The 24,699-nt window shown below is 45.4% G+C and overlaps 1 protein-coding gene across 1 annotated transcript; it reads left to right on the top strand.

Annotated features, from left to right (window-relative positions):
• The first annotated feature begins 271 nt into the window (after window positions 1-271).
• CDC23 (cell division cycle 23) lies at window positions 272-23,515 on the top strand. Its single transcript, XM_026659461.2, has 16 exons — window positions 272-408; window positions 702-774; window positions 5,283-5,420; window positions 5,683-5,725; window positions 6,709-6,814; window positions 11,086-11,218; window positions 16,770-16,947; window positions 17,039-17,136; window positions 17,415-17,496; window positions 18,074-18,227; window positions 18,778-18,897; window positions 19,198-19,273; window positions 19,740-19,801; window positions 20,254-20,332; window positions 20,430-20,549; window positions 21,476-23,515. Exons 1-16 carry the CDS (start codon window positions 272-274, stop codon window positions 21,644-21,646), a joined length of 1,770 nt encoding a protein of 589 aa, XP_026515246.1. The 3' UTR covers window positions 21,647-23,515.
• The last annotated feature ends 1,184 nt before the right edge of the window (window positions 23,516-24,699 follow it).

The following is a 24,699-nucleotide window of genomic DNA, read 5'->3' as shown; positions in this document are numbered from 1 at the left end:
AATGGGGGGGGGGGCAATGACTCGCCAGACAAGCCCTAGTCCAGCCATAACTCCGACTCCCCAGCGAGGGAGGGAGGCGCCCAAGGGCGGCAAATTACCCCCTTCAGATCTCTCGCACAAGCCATTCCATTTCTTAGCCAATCAGCAGTCAGGAATCTGTGTTTCCCGCTTTGATTGGATGAGATGCGCGGGCTGCTGTCCAATAGGAATAATAGTTGTTAGTGCCGCTAAGCGCGTTGTGGCTGTCGGGCTGTGATTGGTCGGAGAGGGTATGGGCAAGATGGCGGCTACTGCGGTTGTGCCCGGTTTGGGAAGCTGCGATTTCTCTGACTTGCGCGAGATCAAGAAGCAGCTTCTGAGTGTGGCGGAGCGGAGCCGCGAGCGGGGCCTGCAGCACAGTGGGAAATGGTGAGGGGGGCCCGGGGAGCGGGGCCCGCGGCACGGCGGGAAAGGCTGAGGGGAGCCGCGGGGCGCAGTGGGGATGGTGTTGGTCTGCGTCTGCCCTGCTGCCAATACTCCTCCCCGGTTCTTGGGCGTGCCAGGTGCCTGGGTCCTTGCTGAGCGTTGCAGCTGCTTCTGGGGTGGGGGGCACTATCCCCGCTGAGGTGGGGCCGTGGGGCCTGGGGCCTGCGTGAGGGCTGGGGATGTGTGCGCGGTGTGGTCTGTGGGGTGCTAATGTGTTTGAGGTCTCTTGGTTTCAGGGCCTCTGAGCTGGCATTTGCCCTGGATCCTCTGCCCCTGAGCGAGCTGCCTGCTGCTCCTGTGCTCACAGAGGTATGGATGGCAAAGACAATGACACCAGCCAACAATGAGCAGAAGGGGCTGTCTCTCTTGGGTGACCTCCCCTTACAGCCAAAATGTTTTGCCTTTAATATGTGAATGGTCCTGTGCGAGGAGACCTCAGGCCTAGCAGTGCATCCTGCTATGCTCCATTTGACAGCGGCAACTCCATTTTTATTACAGGTGCATTAGGACTGCTGTGGTGTTGCCCTTGCTGTATTAAGACCAAAGCAGGGGACCATCTTATCACACTGTTGTTCCTTGAGCTGGTCGCAATCCCATCCAAGTTTGTAGCATAGATAGTACCTCAACTATGTTCTGAACTACAATAAAACTCCGGACACAAGTTTAAAAGTGTTAGTCTAGGGAATACAATTGAGGTCTTATCTGTGCTGCGGAATAGAATAATGTTATAACTAATTGAGGACCGCTCCCTGTAGTGTAGAGGGCTTTGCATTGAGAGCCCGTTCTCAGATGGGTGTTAAACTTTCCAAAACAATTACTCTTTGAGCTCAAATTTGGAGAAGTTTGTTCTCTGCCCAAAGGTGAATTTCTATTGGAAAGTGTTGTCAGATGCTACCGGTGTGGTGCTCTGGTTGCTCCTATGTTAATATCACTCAGCTGCGTGCATGTGTCCCTCTGTGTGCTGCCCCAGCTCTGCAGATAGCTGACACAGCAGACCCGACGAGAACCCCCAATAACCACAGAGTCTAGTAAGATGCAAAGTCACTTCGGACTAGGTTTATTGCGATCTCGGACACAATGGCAGTTTCCCGTAGATTACTTAGTCTACCGAGCATACTACGAGAAAGTGCCTCTTGGCAAGGACCCGGCTCAGTGGCGGGACTTTCCACTGCCCCCGTGGCCGGACAAAGACACCACCCCAGGGATACATTCTTATACACGGGTACAAACAAGTTACACATCACTCCTGACGTATTGAGGTGCAACCCCTTCACGTAGCAAGGTACAACCTCCCTACGTAGTAAGGTGCCGCCTCTCACCTTGTACATGTTGGTTCGATCAAAACAACTCTATCCATCATTTTACCCTTTTGCCCCTGTCATTGGGATGGGTCGGCCTGTTCCATGTTATCTGTGGAATGTTCCAGTATAGGAGTGTTCTAATATCTAGTGTTCAGTACTTTTTAGGTATGTATCTTTTTGCAGAATCAGCCCTTTCCTTGCCAGCTTCTGTGAGCAGGGCCTGCCTCTGGCTCACAGCTTAACTTTGCTTTATGTTAGCAAAGTCTTGACCATTACTTTAGTTCAGGCCTTAGGCCTCATACCAGGCCTCTGATACCAAGGTTTATCTCTCAGGGCCTCCTCTTACTACAGAAAGTTGTTAGCTTTTTCTTCAGCTCTTTACTCATCTGTAAGTATATATGAAAGATGATGGAGTCTTTCACTTTAAGAACATTTCAAGTGTTTTTATTTGTATTTGGCTACCCAAAAACTCTTCAACGTCAAGTTCAACCTGAGCCTTTTCCTAGTCCTTACTAAGGAATATACTTTGCTAGGGCTGTAAAATAAAATATAAATGGTTGGAACTAGCACTGTTAGTTGATATCCTTGATGATCTAAAGTCACACTAAGGACAGTATCCAGATACATGTGGGAGATTTAATCTAATATGCAATTGTTTGTACTTTTTTCTTAGTTATTTTTAAATAGGGAAACTGCAAAAATCTGTATTAAAACAACATTATAGAAGTGCATTCCACAAAAATCAGAAATTTCAAACTTGAGTCCCATAACAACCATAACTTGGCCTCCATGTATGTGTACTTAATTTCAATGTATACTGTTGCCTTAAGAGTATGCTTTAGTACAGTGATGCTCAAACTGTGGGTTAGGACCCCAAAGTGGGTCGCGACCCTGTTTTAATGGGGTCGCCAGGGCTGGCGTTAGATTTGCTGGGACCCAGGACTGAAGCCCAAGCCCCACTGCCGGGGCCGAAGCTGAAGCCTGAGATCATTTTTGTTGTCAAAAGGGAGTCATGGTGCAATAAAGGTTGAGGACCACTGCTTTAGTATGTATATGCACAGTGGCTGAAAGTTGTTCTGGGAACCATAGCGTGATTTCCCAGAATTTTGTCTTTCTTTTGTAACAATATATTAAGCCATACATCTAACAGTAGATTCATAGACTTCAAGGCCAGACGGGACCATCATGATCATCTAGTCTGACTTCCTGCATGTTGCAGGCCATAGAGCCTCGCCCACCCACTTTTGTAATAGACCAATAACCTCTGGTTGAGTTAAACACTTAAAGTTACAGAGAATCCACCATTTACTCTAATTCAAACCCCTGAATGACCCATGCTGCAGAGGAAGGTGAAAACCCCCCAGGGTATCTGCCAATTTGGCCTGGGGGGAAATTCCTTCCCATCTCTAAATATGGCAGTCAATTGGACCCTGAGCATTTTGGCAAGACCCGACAGCTGGGAAAGAATTCTCTAGTAGTAACAGAGAGCCCTCCCCATCTAGTGTCCCATTACTGTCCGTTGAAGATATTTGCTGCTATTAGTCGCAGATCGGCTACATGCCATTGTAGGTAGTCTCACTATACCATCCCCTCCACAAACTTATCAAGCTCAGTCTTGAAGTCAGGTGTTTTGTTTGTTTTTGTTTTGTTTTTTTGCCCCATTGCTCTCCTTGGAAGGCTGTTTCAGAATTTCACTCCTCTGATAGTTAACTTCATCTAATTTCAAGCCTAAACTTGTTGGTAGCCAGTTTATATCCATTTGTTCTTCTGTCAACATTGATGCTTAATGTAACTTGTTTCCCTCCCTAGTATTTATCCCTCTGATGTATTTATAGAGAGCAATCATATCTCCCCTCAGCCTTCTTTTGGTTAGGCTAATCAAGCCAAGCTCTCTTGAGTCTCCTCTCATAAAATAGGTTTTCTATTCCTCTGATCATCCTAGTAGCCCTTTGCTGTACCTGTTCCAGTTTGAATTCATCTTTCTTAAATGTGGGAGACCAGAATTGCACACAGTATTCCAGATGAGATCTCACCAGTGCCTTGTATAATGGTACTAACACTTCCCTGTCTCTACTGGAAATACCTCACCTGATGCATTCTAAGATTGTATTAGCCGTTTTCACGACCGCATCACGTTGACTCATAGTTATCCTGTGATCCACCAATACACCCAAGTCTCTCTGCTCCTCTGTCGCTTCCAACTGATAAGTCCCCAGTTTACAGCAAAAATTCTTGTTGTTAGTCCCTAAGTGCATGATTTTGCACTATTAAATTTCATCTCATATATATTACTTCAGTTTTCAAGGTCGTCCAAATGCAAAAATAAAAAAACTGTTAACACAGCATTAAGGCAGCAAAGTTAAAATCATAAAAACAAGAATGTAGTAATTGCTGTAACCAATCAGGGATGCATCTAGTACAGTATCCTGTTTTTTACAGGGATCAATACCAGATGCTTCAAAGGAAGCTATAATCTCTGTAACGGACAGCTGTGGAATACCTGACTACAGAGCAAGTTTCTTCCTAATCCTACATATCCCTGTCATATCTCTTCTCTGAGCTGTTCTAATCTTAATTTCTGACATGGAAGCCTTCTGGTCTCTGATAACTTTCCTGGCTTGTCTCTAGAGCCCTTCTGTTTCTTTTGTATCTTTTTTTTTATATGGAGTGTTCAGAACTGAGCAGTTTTCCAAGTGAGGACATACCACTGATTTATAAAATGACATAGTAAATCACATGCAGACTGAACTTGGAAATCATGGTTATTAATATTATTCACAACTTTTCCCACTCTTTTAAAAGCCCAAAGCAGTATAATCCAAGAAGAACAAATTCCTAATGTGAAACTTGTAGACTAATGTTACTAACCAGCATTTTCAGTAGCTCAAGACCATTCTGCAAGAAACAAATTGTGTACAGGCCTCCACCATTTTGTAGGGAGAGTGAGGCAATAATTGGGCAATGATTAAAGATGTGCTTCTGCAAAAGATAATCTGGTTTCTGACTACACCAATTTAGTTTGTAATTGATGCGTTATGAAGCATGGCTAAATATAAGTCTTACAGTGAGGCTGTATGGAGGCAGTATAATGAAGGAGATTTTAGAGTTCTCTGGCTTTACGTTTAAATTTTCAGTTAAATTACTTGCGTTCCCCTGTCTCTCCCTTCCCCCACCTAAATGTATACTCTGCATTCATTTCTGCTCGGCATTCAGCTAACTCATCTATTCTAGTGGTTGATCACTTAATATTTTATTTTCTGGAATTTCACTGTTTTCATACATTGTTTCAAACTAAGATTTAAATCTTCTTTACATAAAAGGACTGGGTGGTTGGGATGAAATGAAGAGTGGGGGACAATGTCTGAAAGTATTCAATTTTTATTTGGTGTGGCAGAGAATATTAAATCTGAGCTTCCAGAGCAGTGTTTTTCTTTTTTCCTTCCTAACCATTTGTCACCATGAGAAGACTTCCAAGGAACTCAAAACTGTTGATTTCATGAACTCTCTCCTCTTTAGGAGGATGCTCGTGATTTGGATGCTTACACATTAGCTAAGTCTTATTTCGATCTGAAGGAGTATGACAGGGCTGCATACTTTCTGCGGGGATGCAAGAGCCAGAAGGCCTACTTCTTGTACATGTACTCCAGATACCTGGTAAGACAACGAGGAAAGCCATCCTTTAATACTGAATTTGCCCCTTCTGTCTTCCCACAGAGCCTTGCGGGTTATAGTCTTCTACTTATTCTCTTCCCAGCAACAATCTAGAAAGCCAGGTTAATCCCTTGTTTCCTTGCTAAACCTAACAGAATTTTTTGTTGGTGCTGTTGGGAGCTAGACTCAGGTGCTGTTAACAGAATTATACTGCAACCTGTGGAATAATGTATTGTAAAATTATTTTTTTTTTCTTTTTTTACAGTCAGGAGAAAAGAAGAAAGATGATGAAACAGTGGATAGTCTGGGTAAGGATCTGCTTTTCTCAGCGGGAATAGAGAACCCAAGCTAATGAAAACAGAACTGCCAACATCATCTCTTTATGCAAACCATAATGGCTTTGCGGCCTGAGAGATTGTGGTTGGGCAGTGTAGCTCTGTCTGCTGGGCCTATGCATGGTCGTATATTCCTAAAGGCATTTGCCACAGATTCTCAATGGCTGACCCATTCCTAAAGAATGTAGGTCACACTTAAAGGAAGGGGGGTGGATTGGGTGTCTTTCTAAAAGATATGGTCTAGGAATTGTTTTGGGGAAGTTCTATGGCCTGTGCTGTACAGGAGATCTGGCCTTAGAAGCTATCAGGTCTACACACCTGTGACTGAAAAGGATTAGAGGTCATAATAAACAAGCAACTGTGGTACTGTAGCAAAAAGAGCTAATGTGATCCTTGGATGTATAAACGGGAGTAGGGAGGTGACTTTTACCTCCTGTATACAATACTGGTCAGATCAGTACTGGAATACTATGTTCAATACTGGTGTCAACATTTTAAAATGTGTTCAGTTTACCAAAAACATTGAGAAGTGACTTGATTAGTATATACCATTATTTTTAACAGTGAAGGTGATTAACCATAGGAACAAACTACTAAAGGATGTGTAAAAAGCAACAGAGTCTTAAAGGTGCCACAGGAGACTAACAGATGTATTGGAGCATAAGCTTTTGTGGGTGAATACCCACTTCGTCAGACGCAAGGATGTGGTGGATTCTCTATTACTTGGATGTCTTTAAATCAAGACTGCATGTCTTTCTAAAAGATGCTTCAGTTCCACCAGAAGTTATGGACTTGATACAGGAATTACTAGGTGAAATTCTGTGGCCTGTTATGCATGAGTTTAGACTAGGTGATTGCAATGGTACTTTTCTGGTCTTCAAAAATCTGACTCTCTAAACTGGTGAAGCCACAAGCCAGGCAATCACTGAAAGCCAGTTGTGTGCTTCTTTTTGCAGGCCCCTTGGAGAAAGGACAGGTGAAGAATGAAGCACTAAGAGAGCTAAGGGTGGAGCTTAGCAAGAAACACAAAGCACAGGAGCTGGATGGTTTTGGCCTTTATCTGTAAGTGTCTGGGAGTTTTCATATGAACCCTTGCCTGAGGAGGTGGGATGGGGATGCAGTAACCTCTGGAGCACTCTGTTCTTCCTCTGCCATTTTCCTAAGGGAGAAATAGTATCTTTTTGGAGAATTAGCAAACATCCTGTTTAGTGACTGGTAAGATTGCAGTAGGACATGCCCTATCCACATTAAAGGGAAAGACTAATCTGGAGATGGAAGGGAATGTCTTACTATGTGTGTGGATGTGTTATTGACAGCATTGTGTATTCCTTTCCATCTTCATATTGATAAGTCTTTCCCCTTAACTTATTTCCACACTCTTAAGGTTTGGGATCAATAGTATGTCCTGCTGCAATAGTAAATGCCACTGAATTTAGGTTTTTTTGTCTGCTAATTTCCTAGGGGGTGGTGTGTGTGTGTTTGTTTGTTTTTTTTCCAGGCAGCTTGCAGGCATTTCACATTTGTGACTGTTCCATTTAATTTCCATTAACTAGCTTTCTCACTTTTGTGTAGCTCCCCTTTCTGAAGTTAAATGTTACTGTGGTGGGCTTTATTGGTATTTTCCTCCCCTAAGGATCTTAAATTTAATTATATTATGGTCATTATTACTGAGCAGTTTAGCTATATTTACCTCTTGGACCAGATCCTGTGCCCCACTTAGGACTAAATCAAGAACTGCCTCTACCCTTGTGGGTTCCAGGACTAGGTGCTCCAAAAAGTAGTAATTATTAACGTCTAGAAACTTTCTCTGTATCCTGTTTTGAGGTGACAGGTACCAATTAATATGGGGATAGTTGAAATCCCCCATTATTATTGGGTTTGTTTTTGTAGCATCACTAATCTCCCTGAGCATTTCACAGTCACCATGACCATCCTGGTAAGGTGGTTGGTAGTATATTTCTACTGCTATACTCCTATTATTCAAGCATGGAATTTCTATCCATAGAGGTTCTATGGTATCGTTAGATTCATTTAAAATTTTTAGTATATTTGTCTCTATGCTCTCTTCCACATATAGTGCCATTCTCCCACCAGCACAACCTACTGTCATTCCTGTCTATTTTGTACCCCGGTATTACCGTGTCCCATTGACTGTCCTCATTCCACCAAGTTTATGATCTCAATATCCTTATTTAATACCAGGCATTCAAATTCACTCATCTTAGTATTTTAGACTTCTAGCATTTGTATATGAGCACTTATAAAATTTGTCATGTTTTAGTTATCTGCCTTCATGTGATGAAAAAGAATCCCATTCAATTACATTTGAGTTTTTCTCTTCAGTTCCTACCTGTGCTTAATCAACTTCAATCCTCTCCTCTTTACTAGGATATAGAGAATCCCCTAGGATATAGAGAAGCCTGCTAAACAACCAGTGGGACTATTGGATGACAAAGATGCTAAAGGAGCACTCAAGGATGATAAGGCCATTGTGGAGAAACTAAATGAATTCTTTGCATTGGTCTTCACGGCTGAGGATGTGAGGGAGATTCCCAAACTTGAGCCATTCTTTTTAGGTGACAAATGTGAGGAACTGTCCCAGATTGAGGAGTCATTAGAGAAGGGTATGGAACAAATTGATAAACTAAACAGTAATAAGTCACCAGGACCAGATGGTATTCACCAAGAGTTCTGAAGGAACTCAAATGTGAAATTGCAGAACTACTAACTGTAGTTTGTAATTTACCATTTAAATCAGCTTCTGTACCAAATGACTGGAAGATAGCTAATGTGACGCCAATTTTTAAAAAGGGCTCCAGAGGTGATCCCAGCAATTACAGGCCTGTAAGCCTGATTTCAGTACCGGGCAAACTGGTTGAAACGATAGTAAAGAACAGAATTGTCAGACATATAGATTAACATAATTTGTTGAGAAAGAGTCAACATGGTTTTAGTAAAGGGAAATCATGCCTCAGCAATCTACTAGAATTCTTTGAGGGGGTCGACAAGCATATAGTGTACTTAGATTTTCAGAAAGCCTTTGACAAGGTCCCTCACCAAAGGCTCTTACACAAAGTAAGCTGCCACGGGATAAGAGAGAAGGTGCTCTCATGGATTGGTAACTAGTTAAAAGATAGGAAATAAAGGGTAGGTATAAATGGTCAGTTTTCAGAATGGAGAGAGGTAAATAGTGGTGTCCCCCAGGGGTCTGTTCTGGGACCAGTCCTATTCAACATATTCATAAATGATTTGGAAAAAGGGGTAAACAGTGAGGTCACAAAATTTGCAGATGATACAAAATTACTAAAGATAGTTAAGACCCAGGCAGACTGTGAAAAGCTACAAAAGGATCTCTCAAAACTGGGGGACTGGGCAACAAAATGGCAGATGAAATTTAATGTTGATAAATGCAAAGTAATGCACTTTGGAAAGCATAATCCCAACTATACATATAAAATGATGGGGTCTAAATTAGCTGTTACCACTCAAGAAAGAGATCTTGGAGTCATCGTGGATAGTTCTCTGAAAACATGCACTCAATGTGCAGCGGTAGTCAAAAAAGCAAACCGAATGCTGGGAATATTTAAGAAAGAGATAGATAATAGGACAGAAAATATCATGTTGCCTCTATATAAATCCATGGTATGCCCACATCTTGAATACTGAATGCAGATGTGGTTGTCCCATCTCAAAAAAATATATACTGGAATTGGAAAAGCTTCAGACAAGGGCAGCAAAAATTATTAGGGTTATGGAACGGCGTCTGTATGAGGAGAGATTAATAAGACTGGGACTTTTCAGCTTGGAAAAGAGACGGCTAAGGGGAGATATGATTGAGGTCTATAAAATCATGACTGGTGTAGAGAAAGTAGATAAGGAAGTGTTGTTTACTACTTCTCATAACACAAGAACCAGGGGTCACCAAATGAAATTAATAGGCAGCAGGTTTAAAACAAATAAAAGGAAGTATTTCTTCACACAACACACAGTCGACCTGTGGAACTCCTTCCCAGAGGATATTGTGAAGGCCAAGACCATAACAGGGTTCAAAAAAATAACTAGATAAGTTCATGGAGGATAGGTCCATCAATGGCTATTAGCCAAGATTGGTAGGGATGGTGTCCCTAACTTCTGTTTGCCAGAAGCTAGGAATGGGTGACAGGGAATGGATTACTTGATGATTACCCGTTCTGTTCATTCCCTCTGGGACACCTGGCATTGGCCACTGTCGGTAGACAGGATACTGGGCTAGATGGACCTTTGGTCTGACCCAGTATGACCGTTCTTATGTTCTTACTGTTTGAATTAGATGCAACCATACTGTTGCCACTATCCCCACAGAACTGCAGCAGGATTTGAACCCCCTTGACCTTTAGATCCATGGCTTAGTCTCTTACTACTTGCTGAAGTGCAGGCCCCTTTTAAACCAGTCATTGGAGGAGGGCTTGATGCAAACTTTCTCTGTGGGTTACTTAAGCACTGATTAGTCAGCTGTAGAACACTGATGTTCAGGAATTCTAGATTATATCCCTGGCTCTGGTACAGGAGTGTGGTTTACAGTGGTTAAAGACAGGATAACCAAAACTGGTTAAGTTATACTGAAATGCTCTGTGGTGCAGTGGATAAAATTGGGGTTAATCTTGTTAAGAGACCTGAGTTGTGGGCCTGCAATGACCTTGCATAAGCTCTCTGCTAACTTATTTTAAAAAATGGGGTGTGTTCAGAAACTCTTCCCTGGGTTTTAGGTTGGGGTTTATGGCCTTAGTCAATAACAAGGTTAGTTAACTGCATGAGAATTCAACCAGTTAGGCGTGGGATTTGAACTCCTGGCCTCTTATTTCACAGCTATCTGCTAAAATTTTATGAATGTTTCTATAGACAAACATTACCTATGTATAACTGGTATTAAAGGAATCAACACGGGAGAAGCAACCATGTGGCCAAAAGACAGGTCCCGGCATAAAATAGGTATTTTGCAAAATGGGGGACAAAGAAAAGTGAGACTGATGAAAAATTGCTAGAAGGGTGACTTTTTAATGCTTCTCTCTGTACCATTTTTCAAACCACTCTGAAAAATTCAAATAGGGCTCAAAGTTTATATTCTGTGGCTTGTTTTTTGCTATTTCAATTTGATTTTTACAGAATAAAGATGTAAGGCTCCTGTTAAACTGAACTCTAGTGCTGTTGCTGCACCATAATAGGGAATTTGTCACTGGGGAATTTGATTTTTCCCTTCTTGTAGCCCTATCACTTGTTTGAGGTTATGACTAGATGGGTACAGCTAGTAGAGGTGGGTGATGCAAAGAGTTATACTGGTATCTTTCTCTACTCAGGTATGGCGTTGTGCTGCGGAAGCTGGACCTGGTGAAAGAGGCCATTGATGTGTTTGTTGAAGCTGCCCATGTTTTGCCTTTGCACTGGGGAGCCTGGCTGGAGCTCTGTAATCTGATCACAGATAAAGAGATGGTAAAACTTAGTGTTAATTTTGTGGTACAAGACAACGGTTGATGGAATAATGTCCTGGGATTGGCATTACCCTTTGTTTTATTCTTAGTTCAGAAGCTCATCAGATAGGCAAGGGAAGCTTTACATTGTTTATCTTGTTGAAACCGCTGCTATGCTGCACCTATTTACTGCCATGTAGTCTGGGATGCTTTACTGCAGGCAGGATCTGGTAACCGATTTTTCTTATCTCTGACTTTTCCACCTGAGTCCAACCCCCTATGTAAGTGAAGGCAGCACTTAGAAACAAAAGATAATAACAAATCGAAAGGCAGACAGCAGTCAATATGAATTAGAAGTTATTGAAGTATAGAAAGTTGATAAGGGAAGCTAATAACTTCAAGGCAAAATCTCTGGCTGTCAAGAGCAAGAACATCAAGAAGTTTTTTAAAGTATATCAGGAATGAAAGAAATCCTAACACCTGGGCCCATTACTAGATGGCAATGGTAAAATTGTTAGTGAAAAGGCAGAAGTGCTCAATACGTTTTCTGTTCTGTTGGAAAGAAGCAGAATTATTTCATATTGAATGAGGATGAACTACCGTACTTTCCAATGCATTAATGACTAAGGATGATACTAAACAGCATCTGCCAGGGGTGAATATTTTTAAATCAGCAGGCCTGGATAACTTAGACTCAGGAGTCCTACAAAAATTGTCTGAGGTGATCTCTGGCCTGTTAATGTTAATTTTTGATAAATCTTGGCATAGTGGGGAAGTTCCTGAAGCCTGGAAGAGTGCTAATGTTGTGCCAATATTCAAAAAGTACCTGCCTGTTGACTTGGATAGTAATAGGCCAGTTGGTCTGACAAAATAATGGAAAATCCGATTCAATAATTAAACTAATCAACATAGTATGGAAAATGTCTTGTCAAACAAACCTGATTTCATTTTTTTGAAGTGATAATAAATTTGGTTGATGAAGGTAACGGCATAGATGTAACTTATTGTTCACTGTTTATATTGCTGTAGTGCCTTGGAGCCCGTGCTTAATTTGTAATGAAACAGGTTCCGGGGCTCAAGAAATGATTTACTTCATAACTGATGTGGCAAGCCCAGAGGTGCCAGGGCTATGAACTGCCGGGGCTCAGCCCTGGCACAAATTAAGCACTGCTCAGAGCCCTAGCCATGGACCAGAACCCCATTGTGCTACGTGCTCTACAAACAGAACGAAAAGGTGGCACTATGCTTAGAATTCTATAAGGTATCTGATATTAGATCACATTCTGATGTTAAAAAAGAGCACTGTACAATTTCAATAAAGCCCATCTCAACTGGATTAAGAACTGACTAACTGACAGATCTCAAAATGTAGCTGTCAAAGGGGAGTCTTCATCAAATAGAGGTGTTTCTGATGCGGTTTCACAGGGATTGGTATGAGGCTTGATACTATTCAACGTTTTCATCAGTAATCTGGAAATAAATATAAAATCTGCAGATGACACGGATTGATGGAATGGTAAATAAGGAAAGGGCAGTCTTGTTTGTAGAGCAATCTGGATCTCTTGGTAAGCTGGACCCATTCAAACAAAATGCATTTTAATAAAGTGAAATATAAGGTCATATATCTAGCAACAATGAATGCAGGTCATTCCTACACAATAGGGGATTGTATCCTGGACGCCTGACTCTAAAAAGGTTTTAAGTGTCATAGTGGACTGTGACGGGGGACCCTGTTGTTGGGCCGGGGATGAGTGGAGTAACAGGATGCAATCACTGGGTTCGAAGGTCCAGAGACAGGTTCCCTGATTGTATCTCTGCTCCTGGGTCCGTTGCGTTTTCATTAAATTTTCATGAGCAAATCCTCCGAGCTTCCTAAGGCGCTCCCACAGTTCCAATAAATATGGAACTGACCCCATAACCTGAGACTCTTGTTCCTCCCAGGTCTGTTGGAGGAAGTCCAAGATCCCCCTGGGTTGCCTACCATACAACATTTCAAACGGGAAGAACTCCGTAGATGCTTGGGGTACCTCTTGCACTGCAAACAGCAAGGCGGGTATCAGTTCATCCCAATGTCTCGGGTCATCCTCAACAAACTTGCAGAGCATTGATTTCAGGGTCCTGTTAAACCTCTCAATGAGGCCATCCATTTGGGAGTGGTAGACAGAAGTCTTCAGGACCTGGATGTTTAGTAGTTTGCACAGCTCCTCCATTAGTCGGGACGAAAAGTTGGCTCCCCGGTTGGTCACTGTCTCTTTTGGTATCCCGACCTGGCCAAACATTTCCAAGTTCTTTTGCTATGGCGGTTGCGGTTGTTGAACGTAAGGGGACAGCCTCAGGACATCGGGTTGCATAGTCTACCACCACCAGTATGTAGCGGAACCCCAAGCTGCTTTTCTCTAAGGGTCCCACCAGGTCCATACCTATCCTTTCAAATGGTACTCCTACCACTGGAAGGGGGTTCGGGGCGCCTTGCATATCCCTTTGGCGCTAGCACGTTGGCATTCTGGACAGGAGGCACAGAAGCTGTTCACTTCCTTATGGATGCCTGGCCAGAAAAAACTAAGGGCCACTCGGTGTAGTCTTCTCCTGCCTGAGGTGTCTGGCCCAGGGCACTGAGTGAGCCAGCCGCAGCAAGTCACTTTGGAACTTCTTGTTGGATCCTTCCTGGGTTTGGCGATCTTTGGCCATCTGGTATAGGCATTCATTGTGAACCTCGAAGTGGAGTTCTTGGGGTGTTTGTAGGTTGATGCCCCTTTCCTCCTCAGCATTGGGCACTTGCTCCCAAGCATGACTCAGGGTGGGGTCCTCCCTTTGCTCCCTCAGGAAGTCCCTGTCAATCATCAGCCATTCACGCTCCACCTCCTCCAGCGTCTCTCCTCCCATGGGACATGGTCCAGGACCTTGTAAAGGATCAGGGAGTTCCTCCTCTCGTCCTTCCTCTTCTCTTTGGTTCAGGAGCCTCCTCGCTCGTGATCTTGGGTTTGTTTCCACTGGCAGCCGGTGCCCCCATTCTTGTATAACCTCCCCGAACCACTTGAGGCCCAATCCACTTCTCAGATTCCAACCACCTCCAGCAATAATCCCGGAGCCGCTGAGCCACTGCCTGGGGTCATGCTCCAGGGGGATACCTCTCCCATCTAAATCACTGAGTGAACATTTCAGGGCTCACCCCTGTGTGGTCTAAGATGACGGCCTTTACTTTGGCATAATCGAGAGCTTCCGTAGGGTCTAGGCTCCGATAGGCAGTCTGTGCAGGTCCAGTTAACTGTGGAGCCACTAGGGTAGCCCAGTGCTCTGGAGGCCAACGGGCTGCAGTGGCGACCCGCTCAAATGTGACCAAGAAGGCCTCCGGGTCGTATCCGAGCCCCATCTTGGCCAGCCTCACTGGTAACCCAGTCAGATGCTCTCCAAACCCTGGCTCACCCCGGCAGGTCCGGACGGTCCCCTCAGTTACAGGAGCGCCTCCATCTGCTGGACTAGCTGCTCTTGCTGAGATTGGGGCTGTGCTGCCAGCTCCCTAATCCACTGCTGCTGTTGCTCTTGGTGCTGGGCCATCTGTTGTTCTTGGGCGGCCATTTGGTGCAGCAACTGGGCTTGTTGCTGGGTAGCCTGCTGCTGCTGCTGGCTTTCCAGCATCCATTGTAATATCTTGTCGGTATCCATAGTGGCTGTGGGGTTTTCTCACTCAGCTCTCTTCGTATTCGTCGTCTTAGCAGGACCTGACTGATCCCGCATCCTCCAGCACGTGTGACAACAACAGTTGGAGTTCTGGCCGTCTGGGTAGGATGGAACAATGGTCAGCCTGTAGCCCCCAGGCAGGGCTGGGCAAACAAATAGTCTATGGTCCCCAAGCCTCCTGGCTGGGGCAGGTAGTAATATTTGGGGTTCTGGTCATCTGGGTAAGACAGAACAGCAATCTGTCTATAGCCCCCAGGTGGGGCAGAGCAAACAACTAGTCTGTAGCCTGTAAGCTTCCTGGATGGGGCAGACAGTAGCAATTGGGGAATCAGCCTCTGGGGCAGGGCAGAACAGCAATCAATCTATAGCCCCTGGGTGGGTCAGAACAAACAGTCTATGGTCCCTGAGTTCCCGGGCTGGGACCGAGAGCAATACAGCAGCCACACCTAGTGATCTGTGGGGTGTGATGGGGAACCCGGCCCCTCCCTCTCCACCGGGTTCCGACCAAGGCCCTATAAAGCCAGGGACTTCCCCGCTGAGGGTTTAGGCATCTGCTTCCACTGCAGCCCCTGGGTCACTTCCAACCACAATTTGCATCCCAGGCATCTCCTTGGCTGGCGGCAGTTTGGCGTCCTTGTCAGTCTCCGCAGTCGGTGAGTTGCCCATAGCATAGTCCAGGTCCATGGGCTCCGCTGCTTGGAGAGTCACCGGACCCTCTGGAGAAACCTGCAGTACACATCCTTCCTCCTCTGCAGCCAGCCCTGACTGAGCTGGGCTGCCTCCTTTTATCTGGCTCTTCCACCTCGAGCATGCGCAGCAGGGTGCGGCCTCCTGGGCCCACAGTGATTGGTCCATCCCCATTAGCCCAGGGCGGGGTTGGTACACCCCATCACATGGACCAGTAACTGAACATCAGCTCCCAGGACAATGGTATGGCAAAAAGGGCTAATGTGATACTTGGCTGTGTAAACAAGGGAGTAGTGAGATGATTTTACCTCTGTATATGGCATTGCTGAGACTGATCTGGGAACACTGTGTATGGTTTTGTTTTTTGTAGTGGCCATATTTTAAAAAGAGTATTGAAAAAATTGAGAGGTCCAGAGAGGAGCCACAAAAATGATATGAGGGTTGGAGAAAATGCCTAAGAGCGAGAGACTTAAAGAGCTCAATCTGGTTAGTTTATCAAAAAGATCAAGTGGTGACTTGATTATCGTGTACAAATATCTTACTGGGGAGAGAATGCCAGGTGCTAAAAGGCTTTTTAATCTAGTGGAGAGGATCAAAACAAGAAACAATCAGTGGAAGTTAGATAAATTCAAATTAGAAATAAGGTATACGATTTTAGCAGTGAGGATGATTTAACAATAGGAACAAACTACCAAGGAAGCTGTGGATTCTCCATCTCTTGAAATCTTTGGATCAATGCTGGATGTCTTTCTGGAAGATATATTTTAGCCAGATAAGTTATTGGGCTCAGTGCAGGAATAACTGGATGACATTTTATGGCTTGTGTTTTATATAGGACGTTGGACTAGATGATCTAAGAGTCCCTTCTGGCCTTAAAAAAAATCTACTAATCTGTGGTCAGGATTGAATTCCTTCTATAGAATGTCTGATATTAAGTTGATAGAATCCTTTAGTTCACACTTTTGTTTCTTGGTCTTTGCACCACTGGGTGGAGTTAGCTTATGCTCAAATAAATTTGTTAGTCACAAGTACTCCTGTTCTTTTTGTCTAAGGAGAAGGCTTTGTTGAGGGAGGAGGGAAGTGTCGCCCTTTGTCCTCTAAAGATCCAGCCACTAGGTGGAGAGAGCTGATGTTTTCCCTTTTCTGCAGGAGGCATTGAGGTGATGTGGATTGTCCTCTTAGTGTGTTTTTTGTTTGGTTGTTGCCAGCTGAAGTGCCTGTCCTTGCCAGATACCTGGATGAAGGAGTTTTTCCTGGCGCACATTTACACAGAGCTGCAGCTGATAGAAGAGGCTCTGCAGAAGTACCAGAGTCTCATTGATGCAGGATTCTCCAAGAGCACCTACATCATTTCCCAGATCGCAGTTGCCTACCACAATATCAGAGGTCAGTGAACTCAGCTAAGGGGGGTGCCTCCTGCTACAAACTCTGCATCAATCAGTAGCACTCACTGATGTTTGCCTTCCTCTGTCTGTAGATATAGACAAAGCTCTCTCTATCTTCAATGAACTAAGGAAACAAGACCCATACAGGATAGAAAACATGGACACCTTCTCCAACCTGCTGTATGTTCGGGTGAGCACCCTTTCTTTCACCCACACTCCTCTGCAATAAATTACACCAACTCACACAGCAAGCATTTTATGGCTTCTTAGCAGAATACCTGAGTTAAGTCTATCCAATCATATGAATGCTAACAAGTCTCTCTGGCCATAAACTTGCAGCTGTCTTCTTTCCCGTTTCTCCCCGTGGACTGGTATGCTTGGTGTGCATTTCTGATCTCCCTACCCCTCTTCCCTCTGAAGTGGTGTCACACTTGTCCCCCCAGCAATCTCTCTCTTCTTTTCTACCAGAGCATGAAGCCTGAGCTGAGCTACCTGGCTCACAATCTGTGTGAGATTGACAAGTATCGTGTGGAGACCTGCTGTGTGATAGGTGAGAGGCAGATCTTCTACTAGTTTGTCACCCAGGCTACAGGGAGTGGGAAGGCAGCTTACTGATCCCTCTCCACAGGAATTGTTAGCAGGTCTGTTGAGGCTAGGCTGGCTGAAGCAGCTCTCACTCATGGTAAAACAGCGGATGAAATGATATAGCAGCAAAAGAAGTCAATGCAGTGTTGGCAGTGCACAGAGGTGATGATGCAGGCCTTTGGTAGGGTGGATTGGTGGTGGGTTCTCTATGCAGCTTTGAGATACTGGAATACTGTCGTTTGGTTCTGGGCACTTAGTACCCAAATAAATAAGTGGAATTTATTAGTTTGTGGGATAGTTTTCCAAGGTAAGGGGTGGGAGCTTCATTGGTTTGCACAAATGAAATGGATTGGACAAGAGCACTGGAGACCAAACTGAGGTCAGACTGGGGCTTGGAGTTATGCAGTGAACTGGATCTGACTTAATAGGTTTCTCCCTTCTCTAATTTATATGGAAAAAATAATAGATGCCGCAGCTTGTATCTGTTTCCTAATCTCCTGCTTCTTTTTCCTGTTCACTTTATTCCTCTGACCATCCTCTAGGGAATTACTATAGTCTACGCTCTCAGCATGAAAAAGCAGCACTCTATTTCCAGAGAGCCTTGAAACTGAATCCTCGGTATCTTGGAGCCTGGACCCTCATGGGACATGAGTACATGGAAATGAAGAACACATCTGCAGCTATCCAGGCTTATAGGTGTGTGTGGAGGAGCTATGCAAGGCAGAGAATGGCCTCTGGGAGTGCATGAAGTAGTGACAGGTTTGGGCGGAAGGGGAGGAGTATCTTGTGTGGCCTTGTTAGGAGCTCTCTTTTGTTGGTCCATATTCCAGCATATTCCAACCCCTCTATGGAGGGGGGGGGTTCCATAGAGGATGGAGCTAGGCTGTTCTCAGTGGTGGCAGATGACAGAACAAGGAGCAATGGTCTCAAGTTGCAGTGGGGGAGGTCTAGGTTGGATATTAGGAAACACTGTTTCACTAGGAGGCTGGTGAAGCACTGGAATGGGTTACCTAGGGAGGTGGTGGAATCTCCTTCCTTAGAGGTTTTTATGGCCTGGCTTGACAAAGCCTTGGCTGGTATGATTTAGTTGGTGTTGGTCCTGCTTTGAGCAGGGGATTGGACTAGATTACCTCATGAGGTCTCTTCCAACCCTAATATTCTATGATTCGTAACCCCGTGAACTCTGACTGACTTTGGATCCTGCCTGTTTCCGAACACTTACACCACTTTCTCTTTTCTTTGGCAGACATGCAATAGAGGTGAACAAGAGGGACTACAGAGCCTGGTATGGACTGGGACAAACCTATGAGATCCTCAAGATGCCATTTTACTGTCTGTATTACTACCGACGGGCCCACCAGCTCAGGTAAAGCTGGGAACGTAGCCATAACTGTTGGCAGTTCAGAGTGAACGCTATAAGCTGAGTTGCAGGAGGTATCAATGACTTAGTGTATGCAGTCTCGTTGAAGTGATTACATTCTGCAGAGATTCTATTCAGTCTCTTTAGAGGCATCAATAAAGGTTTAGTACTCCATGTATCAGGGTATAGAAGAGTGTAGTTAGGTAGTGTATGTAGGGCTGGATTTCGGTGGTAGGGTCCATCCTTCAGTTAGCTTGAGACAATACCATGTTCTGAGGTAGCTTGACTGGCTGTTGTTTCTCACAGACCCAATGATTCCCGTATGCTGGTTGCTCTGGGAGAGTGTTATGAGAAACTCAATCAGCTGGTGGAAGCCAAAAAGGTAAGTGAGGGCTCAGATGTGCTGTGGGGCAGGCTGGGCATCCAGGTGGCTGCCAGGGAAGCAGGCAGAGGCACAAGTCTCGTTAGTACTTCTGGTCCTCCTGAGCTGTCTTCCTCTGCATACCTAAAAAGTAATGGATGCGGGATAGTGCTCAGAATGGCTGTTCTGTCCTCTTCAGTCGTGACCTTGATCCCAGGGTGGGAGTGGGGAGCTGTGTGCAGTCTGGGCCTAATCTTAGCAGGTTCCTGTTATAATTGTGACTTCAGGGGAAGTTCTGCACTAACCATCTGCCCTGAGCAGTTGGTGAATTTGTCTGCTGCGGCCTTCCAGAAAACCAGCTCTCTTCATGCATCTCTGCTTGAGGGCATTGCAGTGACTGGGTCTGTATGTGACTGGCGTGAAACCACTGCATGCTAGAGAAGACATTTTGCTGAGGTGCTTGTGTGACTTTTTCCCTCCTTGGCAGTGTTATTGGAGAGCTTATGCTGTGGGAGATGTGGAGAAAATGGCATTGGTGAAACTAGCCAAGTGAGTATGGCTCAGCATTTATTCTCTGTGTTCTGTGAAAAGCACTTTGAGATCTGAAGGGCTAGGTATTATTTAGATGTGCGATTAGTAGTATCCCTAGGTCTATGGAAACTGCAACTCCTATCCTAATGTCCTGCCTCAGCTCTGAAAAAGAGCCTCTGTTTGCATGTGATGTCAGCTAAGGAACCTAGAAACCCATAGTAACGCTGGCAGGCAATGTTAGTAACTAGTTGCTATCCTGGTGGGTGGTCTGTTACGCTGTCCCTCAGGCATGGGGTGTTGTCTGTCTGCTTCTAGGGGCCTGCGCCTGGCTGCAGCTAGTAAAGCACGGTCCAGAACTTGCTCATGTTTGGGAGAGGCCCTTTCTAAAGGCCTGTCCAGGACAGACAGAAATTCTTGCTTTTGGGTCTCTTCCATGCTATGTTTTTGACCCAATTTCTCTCCTTACCCAGGCTGCATGAACAGCTGAATGAATCAGAACAGGCTGCTCAGTGCTACATCAAATACATCCAGGATATCTATTCCTGTGGGGTGAGTCAATGGTAGGGGGACCGGAGGGAGAAGTGAGGGAGAATGATGTAGAACTATCTTCCAAATCAGCTCTTGCTGTTTCTTTACTGTGCTGTAGGAGATAGTGGAGCACCTGGAGGTGAGCACTGCCTTCCGCTACCTAGCCCAATATTACTTCAAGTGTAAACTCTGGGATGAAGCCTCTGCCTGTGCTCAGAAATGCTGTGCATTCAATGATGTGAGTAGCCAATCTCCCTTTCTTAGGGGGATTCTTACCTTGATCTCTGTTTCTTCTGGGAGTCAGAGCAGTCCTTCTGTTGAAGGAGCATGGGCTGCATCCACCTGGAGTGGACGATCCTCATCTATGTGAGAAGACCCCCAGTGCTGCTGCTCACCTATTTCCTGCTGTTGCTTCTTAGTAACTAGTTGAAGTTCTGGGGCTAAGGGTTGCACTGGTTTGGCATTCAATAGTACAAAAATAACTTAGGACTTGTAGTGGTCTGCAGATCTCTAGCAGGAAACCCCACCATCTTTCTGCAGGAACTAATGGACTTACTGTACAATGTGCTCCTGGAATCCCCCATGTTTCTTGTTATCTGTGATCTTTCCCATTGACAGTGCAAAGAATACAGAAGTACTTGGTATCCTGGCGTGTGTGGAATCTGAGATTCTCTCAGGCCATAGTTGGGCACTCTGGATTTCCATGTCAGCCCAGGAGGGGATGTTATGGACGACATCAGCCTAAAACTTGCCCCCTCTCTCAAGCAAAGCTGTCTAGAATTTGAAAAGAGAAGACCAGAGCCTGAGTCTCTTAAAGTCTTTGCTATGGCCAGTCTATTTTGTGGAAGGTGCCTAGATGTTATGGTGAGGTGGCAGTATAGACATGTAAGATAATCAGGTGTGCAAAGCAAGTAACCTACACGCCAAAGGGCTGGGAAGAGGATATTAAAGAGGGTCTGTTTTACCTTAAACCTTGCTGTTAATAGCTGGAAAACTAACATCCTTTACTATGTGATATTGTGTCTTGCAACCCCAGTGAAAGCCAAACTAGTGTTATTGCATGATTGTTCACATTGCTGCTGAATTTGACTCTGAAGCTTCTTTGCCCCAACCTACATGAAGTATGGAATTGACCTACTAATGCAGTATTCTGACTCTTTTCAGACAAGAGAAGAAGGGAAGGCCCTGCTGAGACAGATTTTACAACTACGCAACCAAGGGGAAACCTCCTCCACAGAGATGTCTGCTCCCTTCTTCCTCCCTGCATCTCTGTCGTCCAACAACACTCCCACACGGAGAGTATCCCCACTCAACCTGTCTTCAGTTACACCATGAATTGTGCTGGTACTTCTCTGGGCCAGCCTAGGGCAAGTGGGGACTTGAACCCATCCTCCAGAAACAACCACCTCATTCCCGCGAAGCTTCGGTCTGGTACTGCCTTCCGTTGGAGGCAGACATCCTGAGAACCCATAGCTGAAGCTAGCTGTTGTCAATGCAGGCAAAGATCATTGTGGAACTAATGTGAAGTGCCTCTGCTGAGATGTCAGAAACCACTATGCTTCTCACGGCCGCGCTCCAAGTGTGTGAGAAGCAACTGCTCCCTAGATGAGGGGGTTTTGTCTGCCTGAGTTGAAACATGTTTGAAAGTGTTGTCTCTGCTCTGTTAACGCTGAACTCCTTTCAAGGGCCTCAGTGGAACTGCTGCTGCCTACTGCAAGAATTGTCCCCTGCTGGCTTCTCTGTGGACATTTTTCTGCAGCTGCACCCAAGCAAGCACAGTAAGAGGGACGTTTCATCTTCACTGCTGCCGTGAAAGGAAACCGCATTTGGGGATTGAGAGGTGGTGTCAGTCTTAAGTGGCCTCACCCAGTAACTGGTTGCTGTTAGGTCTGTGGCTCAGATAGATGTCTTGGCTTTGCTGGTGAGTGGCAAACCAGCTAGTGGGAATTACATCATTAAATGTTGGTAGGCATGTTACTGTCCCTGGGTATTGTCTTGGCACAAATTTCCTTCCCATTATAACAAACACAATTGAACTAAACATAGAAAAGATCCAATTTTCCATAAGTTCATTGTGGGGGGAAAGGTGGCTAGTAGCTACCTCGCTCAGATTTGAGTAGCCCTGTTCAATGTGCTGTGTGGCAGTTAGTCCTTCAAACTAGTGCAGCAACTTGTTTAGACTTCAACTGCCTGGGACAGAAGTGGTGGTTAGATGGGCCTGGAACAGTGTCAATTTGACCATTGACCTGCAGCCTGACTTCAGCCAAGTCACTCAATTGCTGTTCAGTTTCATTCTCTAAACTGAGTATATGGAGCTATTTCTACAGGTGCTTGGTTTGTCTGACTGGTTGGAATTTCTATGCACATTCCAGAAGATAAAGGTTTGAGAAGGGTAGAGTATCTTCACTTACATCTTATCTTGGCATTCTGTTGGACAGAGCCTGGGGAAGATTGTTGGAACAGAAACAAACCTGTTTTTGCAGTCTGGAGCTGTAAAGAACAGTTGCCCTACAGGAACTGTGGTTCTTCTGGAGATTGTCCATGCAGATCCCACTCTTGGTGCATATGTGCCCCATGCTCATGAGAACAGGTTTTTTTGGCTAGCAGTGTCTATTGGGGCTGCTCTCTGGGTGAGCTTGTGCCCTTCCAATCTAAGGGCATTAAGGGTGGAACTACTCCAACTGTCTCAGTTCCTTCATCATTATGGAATCTCATAGGAATAGGACTTTGAAATAGTGGGGAAGGAGGGTAGGCTCTGGAAGCTGAGTGGACAACACATCATGAACCACAGTTACTGTAGGGTAAGGAATTGTTCTTCTTTGAGTGATTGTCCACACAGATTCCTCACTTGGTGACTAACAAGCAGGTGTCTGTTCTTAGGGGTAGGTCTGAGGACTCGGAGTCCTACTTGAATAGAGATTGCAGGATAGCCCTTCTAAAATGAGCATCCAAGCTGTAGGCCTGTAGGAACAGTCATTGGTAAATATGTAGCTCATCTCCACATTGCTGCTGTGTATATGTCAGTTAGGGAAGTATTCCCCAAGCAGCTGGGGCGCAGGGTCGGGAGCCACACCAGCAGCTCAGTCCTGCTCTGTCTGGGGCGGGGGATGCAAAACATGGCTCTCGGAAGCCGCGGCATGGTCTCCCTCCGGCTCCTACGCACTCCAATGGGAGCTGCAGGGACGGTGCCTGCGGATGGGGCAGTGTGCAGAGCCGCCGCGTAGGAGCTGGAGAAGGGACGTGGCTCTGCTTCCGGGAGCCGCTTGAGGTAAGCGCCGCTCAGAACCTGCACCCCCTGAGCCTCTCCCCATGCCCCAACTCCCTGCCCCAGCCCTGATCCCCCTCCTGCTCTCCATACCCCTCGATCCCAGCCCGGAGCACCCTCCTGCACCCCAAACCTCTCATCCCCCAGCCCCACCCTAAAGTCCGCACCCCCAGCTGGATCCTGCACCCCTTCCTACCCCAGCCCTGATCCCGCTCCTGCCCTGCAAACCCCTCGGTCCCAGCACAGAGCACCCTCCTACACCCCAAACTCCTCATCTCCAGCCCCACCCCAGAGCCCGCACCCAACCCCAATTTTGTGAGCATTCGTGGCCCACCATACAATTTCTATTCCCCGCTGTGGCCCTCAGGCCAAAAAGTTTGCCTACCCCTGCCCTAGAGGAATGTGTTCTAAAATGGTTGGGGTGCCTGTCGTAGCTAAGTCATAATGTGTTCTTATGCAACCAGACACTCTCTTTGGATAACCTGTGACAACATAGAATGATGGTATAGGTTACCCTGGGCATGTTATGAATGATCTTCTGTCTAGACAGAATGCTTTCACTGTATCAAATGTGTGAAACTTCACTTCACCTGGGATAGAGTGAGGTTTAGGAAATCAAACAGGTGGTGAATGGGCTGGCTAACTGGAACTCTGAAATAACCTTCAACGGGAACTTTGGATGAGGTCGAAGAGTAACTCTGTCCTTTTGAAACACCATATCAGGGGGATCTGGCATAAGGGCCTGAATCTCCCTTAACCTCCTAACTGATGCAATGGCAGTGCATCACCATGGAACCTAAAACTGGTGCTTAGGCACCTACCTTCTTTTGTGCATCCAGGCCTAAGAGTTTGCATTGACACATAGTAAAGGGAGTAAGCTCAGAAGCGAGGATCCTTCTCTTGGTACTAAGATCCCAGAAAGGACCATAGGGCCTCTCAAACTGGGAGGAAAACATGTGAGAGTCAGGAATTTTGTCATTGTAGGGAGGGAAAAATGCAGTGTGGCCCTGGGTAGGAGGGTGACTTGCCTAATATTGCTGTTTAATGGACTCTTATTAAAGCTAATGGAAATTCCCAATTGCTTCAGGACTACCAACTAGTGCAATAGTGATTAATGTGTTGC

This window comes from Terrapene carolina, unplaced genomic scaffold (assembly GCF_002925995.2).
Source record: "Terrapene carolina triunguis isolate 2854851 unplaced genomic scaffold, T_m_triunguis-2.0 Scaffold629, whole genome shotgun sequence".
In the NCBI taxonomy this organism is placed as follows: domain Eukaryota; kingdom Metazoa; phylum Chordata; order Testudines; family Emydidae; genus Terrapene; species Terrapene triunguis.
Note: the sequence above shows the minus strand (reverse complement) of the source record. Positions and strands in the feature narration are given on the sequence as shown.

What these genes read in the sequence shown, in the direction of transcription:
- CDC23 (XM_026659461.2), top strand. Translation starts at nt 272, where the DNA reads ATGGGCAAGATGGCGGCTACTGCGGTTGTGCCCGGTTTGGGAAGCTGC. An exon ending in TGAAACAGTGGATAGTCTGG is followed by an intron (nt 5,726 to 6,708) that starts GTAAGGATCTGC and finishes TTCTTTTTGCAG; the next exon opens with GCCCCTTGGAGAAAGGACAG. An exon ending in TGCCTACCACAATATCAGAG is followed by an intron (nt 16,948 to 17,038) that starts GTCAGTGAACTC and finishes CTCTGTCTGTAG; the next exon opens with ATATAGACAAAGCTCTCTCT.